This window comes from Ziziphus jujuba, chromosome 10 (genome assembly GCF_031755915.1).
Source record: "Ziziphus jujuba cultivar Dongzao chromosome 10, ASM3175591v1".
Lineage (NCBI taxonomy): Eukaryota > Viridiplantae > Streptophyta > Magnoliopsida > Rosales > Rhamnaceae > Ziziphus > Ziziphus jujuba.
This window is the reverse complement of record NC_083388.1, coordinates 3,039,894-3,048,520: the sequence shown is the minus strand read 5'-3', so window position 1 is coordinate 3,048,520 and position 8,627 is coordinate 3,039,894. Positions and strand designations below refer to the sequence as shown.

Sequence of the window (8,627 nt, the reverse complement as noted above, 5' to 3'; positions counted from 1 at the left end):
GGAAGGGGGAAGTGCTCCAGAAAGATCATTCATCCTAAGGTCGAGCACTGCTAAGTTGCTCAAATTTCCAATTTCTCTAGGAATACCACCCGAGAGTTGGTTGTCATTACGATCAAGCATGTTTAACATTCTCCAGTCGCTTGTTTTTAAATCCGCTTTCCATATTCAGAAATATAAATATAGCAAGCATTTTAGATTGTTTCGTTTTACCTTCTGAGAAATAGGCGTTCAATTTCAGGGACTTGAAGAATACAAAATCCAACAAAATATGCAGGGTTAAGTACTTACGAAGAGTATTGTTAGTACTCCTAAGTAATTAAAATGTTGATTTAATATTACGTAAGTTGGAATTATCGTAGCTGTTATTTATGCAGCGCAAGTGCACAAGTAACTGCCTTAACAGAAACTAATACAGTTATAACTTCTGTAACCAACTTGTACACATCAGCAACTGATTAACAAACCACACATTCAACTTGTTGTAACCAAAATGCTGACGTGGATCTTTTTACGATCTGATCCACTCTAATCATATGTAAATTTTAACTGTTTAAGTTCCTGGGTTAATTCGTTTATAAAGTTTAAGGGTAAACAACTTTAAAAAAAAAAAAAAAAAAAAAAATAGGTGTTCAATGTCACACACAATTTTGAGTCGGTGTCAGTAACCATTACTTGGAATAGAAAGGCCAGCATTGAGACGAGGTCGGACCCATTGAAGCACAAAACGGCGTCGTCGACCTCTTATAATCGCGCACTTCTTTTCTCCTTCCCTCCAAATATCCTATAAATTTCAGACCATTCAGCCACAAAAAGCTCTCTACTCTGTCTCTCACTCTGTTTTCGGTTGCATTTCATATCATCAATTCAATGCCTTCGATCAGCTGGAATGCTCATGCGCCGTCCATGGCGCAAGATCATATAGGAACCTATTTGCTGGAGTTCTTCAACTGTCCCAGCACCTTCGGCGAAGCCACAGCTCGCATGAAGCACAATTTGTACTACTACCGCATCAGTTACTCCACGATCACCCTCTTTATCCTCTTGATCAGCGTGTTATGGCACCCTCTTTCCATCGTCATCTTCGCCATCTTCTTCTTTGGTATGTTATTAGGTTACTGCTGTAACCAAGATTTGACTGAGCTCTTGAAAGGGTTCTTGACTGTTCTTTGGGTTGTCACACTTGTTGCTCTGCTCTCTACTGGTTTCTGGTTGAATGTCTTGGTCGCAATCTCGATTGGTTGTGTAGTTGTTGGAATTCACGCCGTGTTTAGGAGCACGGATGATCAGCACGTGGAGCTGCGATAAGCTGAAGGTTGTTGGGAGTCCCATGCGTAGTGGTACTGAATCAGATGGGCTCTGATTGTTAGATATATGATGATTTGGTAATCGTTCTTGATAAGGCTGGAAAATTAAGCGCCTTTGGTAGCGTACGTTAGTATCTCATAGTTACACATTTTGAATTGGTTATATTGCATTAATGTTTCATTTTGGATTTTATCCTTTGCTTTACTTGGTTTTTCAATCTTTTGTGGTTGCTTATTTTTCGTTGCGCAAAATGTATGTAAAATGTACGTTGACTCTTTTTTTGCTGCATAAAAATGAACGAAGACCTGGATTTAAAGTCAATTATGTTGTTGTTTACAAGTGCGGTTTGATCATGAAGTCATATTATAATTCCTGGGATTCTTTTTCTAAGTCAGTTATTGGGACCTTAAAAATGTGATTACCAAATTAGCAAAAAAAATAGTATTGAACCATGGAGAAATTAACATAGCTCAACAAATATATATTGGGATAGCTTACGAGCTACGACGCACGTAATTACATTGCATCAAAACGACGTAGGCCCAATTGAATCTCCGTAAAGGGCATCGTTTTTCTCTTTATTTATCAAATTATCAAATATCAAGAAGCTCTCAGGCAATATAATTCGTGCTAAATTTTGTTCATAAATAACCGAAGGTTCTCTTTTTTTTGGTCAAAATAAATACCAAAGATTGGTCACTTTTTTCTTTTCTATTTTGTGTATTTTTTACCCCTTTCGTTACTTGGCACTTAGATGCAATACTATAAGAGTTTTAGACTTATTTATTTTAATAATCTTCAATTAAAGCCCGCAACACACTACAGAATGTTTCTTCAGTTAGAGGCAGTTACAAATAAGGAAGAAAAAAAAGTGAAAAATTTAAGGGGATCTGTTATCTCATTGTGGACTTGTAATAACATATATATATATATATATATCTTATTGTGGACTTATTGAAGCTAAGTGATGTAAGTAGGTCCAATAATGGTTAACCAACTAGATATTGCTCCTATTACTCCCAAAAAAAAAAAAAATGATATTGCTCCTTAACGAATTTTAACAACAGGTTTTCCAATTCAAATAAGAAAATTCAGGTTTAATTGAGTATCTGTATGCTTGTTAATATGCAAGGCCGTTGGAAAAAAAAAAATTAGGGACCTTAGAATACAAAATCAAACAAAATATGCAGGGATACTAAGTACTAACAAAGAGCAAGTGTTACTGCAATTTACAATATTATCAGTATTAAATAAGTCAAATAATTATGGATTTTTTAAATGGCCGCAAGTAAACAACGTCTGTTTAACCACAGAAACGATGTCCATTAATATTTATTTTTTATTAACATTAATTTTTAATATCAAAATTGCGTTCTTTTCTCCTCCCTTTCTTTAGTCTGGTTCCGAGAAATTTCAGCAAAAAGGGTCCAGAACTCACAAAAAGCTCTCTTCTCTTTCTCTCTCTCTCTCTCTCTCTCTTTCTATTTCGTTTTCTCCGTGGGTTGAGGTCGGATTCTTGGTCTTGAAGGCTTTTTTGTTACGTCATCTTCACGCTCATCATTGAGACCGGTAAGCAATATGGCATTGAGCATCTCAAATAGCTTGGTCGAAGTGACAAGGCATGTGGAGTACAATTTCCGCAACTTCGCCACCCATTACACCATCCTTATCTTCTATATCTTCTTCTTGAGCATCTTTGTGCACTCCTCCTGCATGTTCGTTTTGATCAACCTCGTCTTTGTTTGCTTTCTCGTTTACTTGAACTACCAACTCCCAATGGTGCTCTTTAACTGTTGCAATTAATGCTGCACATTTCTAAAGAGAATTCTAAAAATACTTAGGTGGCAAGTAAGAGTTTAAGTTTGACTTAACTTCCTCATGTGTGTAAGTGTTCAAGTTGAACTTGGCTTCCTAGGATATTTATGTGTGTAAGAGTTTAAGTTTGATTTGACTTTCTCATGTGTATAAGTGTTCAAGTTAAACTTTGCTTCCTAGAACCTAAAATGTTCATCAATTGTTGAGTTGGCTAAAGAACCCATCTTGTACTTATATAAATAGGAAGCTATTGCTTCCACAACATATGTAACAATTACATTAAAAAAAAAAAAAAGTTTCTATATTTTCCCTTCTTCTTTTTTTTCTCCACCAAGAGTATCCCACAATATCTTTCACTAAATTCTATCAATGGTATTAGAGCCTGGTTTGTTCATAAACTAGGTGTAGTTATTTTCATTCACCATGGCCGAGAACACCTTCCACACAATTCCAGTTCCAGTTTTCAGTGGTGAAAACTACGATTTTTGGTCTATAAAAATGACCAGTTATTTTAGATCCCAAAAACTATGGGATATTGTCAATGAGGGCTACACTATTCCTGCTGATATTATCATTCTTGAAGACAATCAAAAGAAGGAGCTTGATGAGAATCAACAAAAAGATTCCCAAGCTTTGTTCATTCTATAACAAGCCATGGCGGATGAAATCTTTCCAAGGATTATAGGAGCTACAACAGCAAAGGAGGCATGGGATACCCTACAGGAGGAGTTTCAAGGTAATGTTAAGGTACGTGCCATAAGACTACAGACTTTGAGAAGAGATTTTGAAAATTTAAAAATGAAAGACAATGAGATTGCTAAAGATTACTACTCAAGAATAAAAGAAGTAGTTAATCAAATGAGAGCCTATGGAGAGAATATTTCTGAAAAGAAAGTAGTAGAAAAATTTTTAATTAGTTGCACAGAAAAATATGATGCAATTATTACAACTATAGAAGTATCAAAGGATATTGAAAATTTAACAGCAACATAATTAATGGGCTCTCTAGAAGCATATGAGAAAAAACTGAGTAGGTGGAATGAAAATTTTTTGGAAAATGCCTTTCAGTCTAAAATAAAAATGCAGTCTCAAAATACCAAAGATGGATGGAAAAAACCATATGAAAATTCTAGAAATAATCAAAACAAAAATAACAAATATCCTCCTTGTGATATTTGCAAAAGAAAAAGTCATTTGGAAAAAGATTGTTGGTTTAAAGGAAAACCACAGTGCAGAGTTTGTAGAAAATTTGGGCATGTTGAAAAAGATTGTCGCCTTAAAAACACACATCAATCTAATTTTCCTGAAAATAAGGACATAGAAAATCATCTATTCTATATCTCACAAGGTGAAGAAAAAAGACACATGGTATTTAGATAGTGGTTACAGTAACCACATGACAAAAGATGAAAGTATTTTCTGTAGCCTAAATAAAATACAAACAAAAGTTAAAATTGGAAATGAGGAATTTATAGAGGCTACAGGAAAATGAACCACTGCTGTAGAAACCAAAAAGGGTAAACGGTGCATTACTGATGTACTATTAGTCCCTTTAATAAATCAAAATCTCCTCAGTATTGGTCAAATGATAGAGAAAGGATACTCTCTGCGCTTTGAAGGTGATTCATGTACAATATATGACAATACAAATAAGACTATGGAGATTGCAAAAATCAAGATGAAAGGAAATAGATCTTTTCCAATAGAATGGAAATATGCTAGTGAAGTTGCCATGAAAGCACAAGTAGACATCTCATGGATTTGGTACAAGAGATTTGGTCACTTTCATTTCAACGGCCTCAAGATCCTTCAACAAAATAACATGATGCGTGAATTACCAACTATTGAAGATATCAATGGTACCTGTGAAGCATGTTTACAAGGCAAGCAACAGTTGCACAATCATCTGCAGAGGCAGAATATATTGCAGCTGCATATGCCACAAGTCAAGCATTATGGCTCAAGTATATATTTGAAGATTTTGGAGAACTACAAAATGAACCAAAAACAATATACTGTGATAGCAAGTCAGCAATAGCAATGGTGAAGAACCCAATGTTCTATAACAAGACCAAACACATAAAAAGAAAATATCACTTCGTCCGTGAAGTTGAGGCGAATAAAGAAATTGCAATCAAATACTGCAAGACTGAAGAGCAATTACCTGACATCTTCACCAAGGCACTACCTCGAAGCAAATTCAAATTACTAAGAATCAAGATTGGAGTAACAGAAATGTGCATCAAGGAGGAGTGTTGCAATTAATGCTGCACATTTCTAAAGAGAATTCTAGAAATACTTAGGTGGCAAGTAAAAGTTTAAGTTTGACTTGATTTCCTCATGTGTGTAAGTGTTCAAGTTGAACTTGACCTCCTAGGATATTTATGTGTGTAAGAGTTTAAGTTTGATTTGACTTTCTCATGTCTATAAGTGTTCTAGTTAAACTTTGCTTCCTATAACCTAAAATGTTAATGAATTGTTTAGTTGGCTAAAGAACCCACCTTGTACTTGTATAAATAGGAAGCTATTGTTTCCACAACATATGTAAAAATTACATTTAAAAAAAAAAAAAGTTTCTATATTTTCCCCTTCTTCCTTCTTTTCTCCACCAAGAATATCCCACAATATCTTTTACTAAATTCGATCATTAACTGCAGAGATGATATCATTGATATCTTGGCTTTTCTTGGGGCCTTCACCATTTGGGCTATGATCTTTGTTTTCGATATCTGTTTGAATCTCTGGGTTTCATTCTGGATTGCCTCTGCGCTTGCTGGATTGCACGCCGTCCTATGGGAGACGGAGTCTCCAACAGCGCCTGCTGCTTCAAATGTCGCGGTTTGATCTTGATTGGTTCTTTGTTGATTCCATACATTTGGCATCGTTTGCATATTAATTCCATACATTTGGTTGTACAGCTAGCATGGCATCGATTCATTTCTTGGGTTTTGTTCTTTAATTGCTTTTAAGATTTTTTGTTGATTTTAAATCTTGTAGCTAGTTATTTCTCTTTTCGTTCCACAAAATGTTCTGCAAATGTATAGTTAGGCTTTCTTTGCCACATTACATATATAACAAATGAATGAAACCAGCTGGGGCTTTAAAGCCAATTATGTAACCAGCTGGGGCTTTAAAGACAATTATAATGTCATATCGTTTATAAATGTGGTTGATCATGTATTATATTATATATTTCCTGGAAATGCTCTTTTGTTTTTTTTTTTTTTTTTTTCCCTTTGTTTTCCTCATTTTTCTATGTATGTCATTTAGGACCCTAAATTGAACCTAACAAACTTATCAAATTATGGTGCCACCCTTGATTAACACTGTGCTAAGAACCAAAAATACTCTTAACACGTACAGTGCTCGAATATATATATCGGAACGACGTCGACTCTACATTAATGAATCAATCAATAAACGGCGTGGTCAGGGGTCTCTGGCTCAATTCTATGGTTTCGATGTTGACTGGTTTTCCGCTTGTGAAAGATGCACTCAATTTTTAAGGACAGCTTTGACTTCCTAAATAATTCTTGGTGATATTTGAAATTTCGTCCAAAATGTAAAGAAGTAAAGATTACCAAATACTCTGAGCAGTTACTTATACAGCACAAGCAGTATAAGTAATACAGTTATAACTGCTCTAACGAACTGTACACATAAGCAGCTGATTAACAAATATGTATACAACTTGTTGTAGTAAGATGCCGACGTTGATGCTTTACTATCCGATACAATCTCATCACATAAGCAAAAAATCAGATGGTCTCAAAATCATGTGGTCTCCAAACATAAAAAATATGGAGTTTATAGTGAAATCTATTTGATGTGATATATTTTTGTATCTAGAATCATGAAGTTTCGAATCCATCTAATTTTTATTCTATCATATATATATATATATATATGCATATATAATTTTTAACAATTTTAAGGATTATTTATAAAATTAAAGATTAAAATACGTAAAAGTTGGTTTATGATGTTACTATCTCATAAAATTAAAAAAAAAAAAAGGAATATTATTACAATTATATAGTAATTAAAATATTGTTGAATTATTATGGATTTCTGTAAATTACTTTTTGTTAATTAAGTACAAATTTGCCTTGGTAAATAATCATGATACTTTGTCCAAATTCCGAAGATTATACAACTACTCGTCTACCTATAAAAGTGCACAGCAACTGGCGCCTAACAGAAACTTACACTTCTAACTTCTGTAATACACATCAGCATTCAGCAACTGATTAACAAAACGATACATGCAACTTGTTGTAACTAAAATGCTCACCTGGATCCTTTGCTCTCCGATGCACTCTAATAATATGTAAAATTTAACAGTTGAAAGGGTTATTATTTACAAAGCTTTAGAGTAAATAACTGAAAAATAAAAATAAAAATAAAAGTTTGTCACACTGTCAAAGATACTCTGAAAAAGTTTGGGAAAAAGCCATCATTGAAACGACCTCAGATTTATTGAAAAACAAGACGTCATCGTCGACCTCTTTTAATCGCGTACTTCTTTTCTCCTTCCCTCCCAATAGTCCCATAAATTTCAGAATATGCCAGCACTGATACATAAAAAACAAAAAGCTCTCTCTCTCTCTCTCTCTCTAGGTTTTTTGTTACATTTCATCATCAACTAAATGGCTTCGACCAGCTGGAATGCCATGGCGTTGTCTCTGGCGGAAGATCAAGACGCGCATTTGCTGGAGTTCTTCAACTGTCCCAGCACCTTTGGCGAAGCCATAATGCGTGTGAAGCACAACCTTTACTACTTCCGCTTCAGTTACTCCATCGTCATCCTCTTTATCCTCTTCACCAGCCTCTTATGGAACCCCCTCGCCATCGTCGTCTTCACCATCTTCTTCTTTGGCTGGTTGGTCGGTTACTGCTGTAACGACGATCTAATTGATCTCATAAACTGCAATGTCGATTGCCGCGGGTTCTTGGCTGTTCTTTGGGTCCTCACCCTTTTTGCTCTGATCTCTACCGGTTTCTGGCTGAATGTCTTAGTTTCAACCTCGATTGGTTTTGTGCTTGTTGGAATTCACGCCCTGTTTAGGAGTACGGATGATCTGTACGTGGAACTGCAATAAGCCTGAAGGTCGTGATGATCAGCCCGAGCTCACTGGGGGTCCCACATCCTATTGGGACAGAACCAGATGGGCTTCGATTTTCTGGATGCATATGATTTGGTCTAAAAAGTCAGGGAAATTAAGCTCCGTTTGTTAGCGTTGGCATTTCGTACATTTTGGTTTTATTGCGTTGTTTCAATATTCTTGGTTTTTGGTTTTTGGTTTTTTTTATTTTTTTATTTTTTTTCAATTTCTTGTAGTTTCTTTCTTTGCCTTGTGCAAAATGTACGTTGAATCTGTTTTCGATACATAAAAATGAATGAAGACCTGGTTTAAAGCCAATTATAATGTCGTTTATATGTGTGGTTGGATGAAGTTATAATATAATTCATGAAATATTGCTTTTTCTAAGTAATTTAGGACGTG

The 8,627-nt window shown here is 35.0% G+C and overlaps 2 protein-coding genes and 1 long non-coding RNA gene across 3 annotated transcripts; all 3 read left to right on the top strand.

Annotated features, from left to right (window-relative positions):
* Window positions 1-903: 903 nt before the first annotated feature.
* LOC125420894 (PRA1 family protein E) lies at window positions 904-1,305 on the top strand. Its single transcript, XM_048468236.2, has one exon. It carries the CDS (start codon window positions 904-906, stop codon window positions 1,303-1,305), a length of 402 nt encoding a protein of 133 aa, XP_048324193.2.
* An 850-nt stretch (window positions 1,306-2,155) lies between these two features.
* LOC125420943 (uncharacterized) lies at window positions 2,156-6,310 on the top strand. The gene is made up of 2 exons (XR_007239237.2): window positions 2,156-3,867; window positions 5,778-6,310. It is a non-coding gene; the product is annotated as an uncharacterized LOC125420943 (long non-coding RNA).
* Window positions 6,311-7,769: 1,459 nt separating this feature from the next.
* On the top strand, window positions 7,770-8,222 carry LOC125420893 (PRA1 family protein E). Its single transcript, XM_048468235.1, has one exon. It carries the CDS (start codon window positions 7,770-7,772, stop codon window positions 8,220-8,222), a length of 453 nt encoding a protein of 150 aa, XP_048324192.1.
* The last annotated feature ends 405 nt before the right edge of the window (window positions 8,223-8,627 follow it).

Bases quoted from the DNA above. Each gene is read 5' to 3' on its own strand.
- LOC125420894 (XM_048468236.2), top strand. From the start codon at position 904: ATGGCGCAAGATCATATAGGAACCTATTTGCTGGAGTTCTTCAACTGT.
- LOC125420893 (XM_048468235.1), top strand. From the start codon at position 7,770: ATGGCTTCGACCAGCTGGAATGCCATGGCGTTGTCTCTGGCGGAAGAT.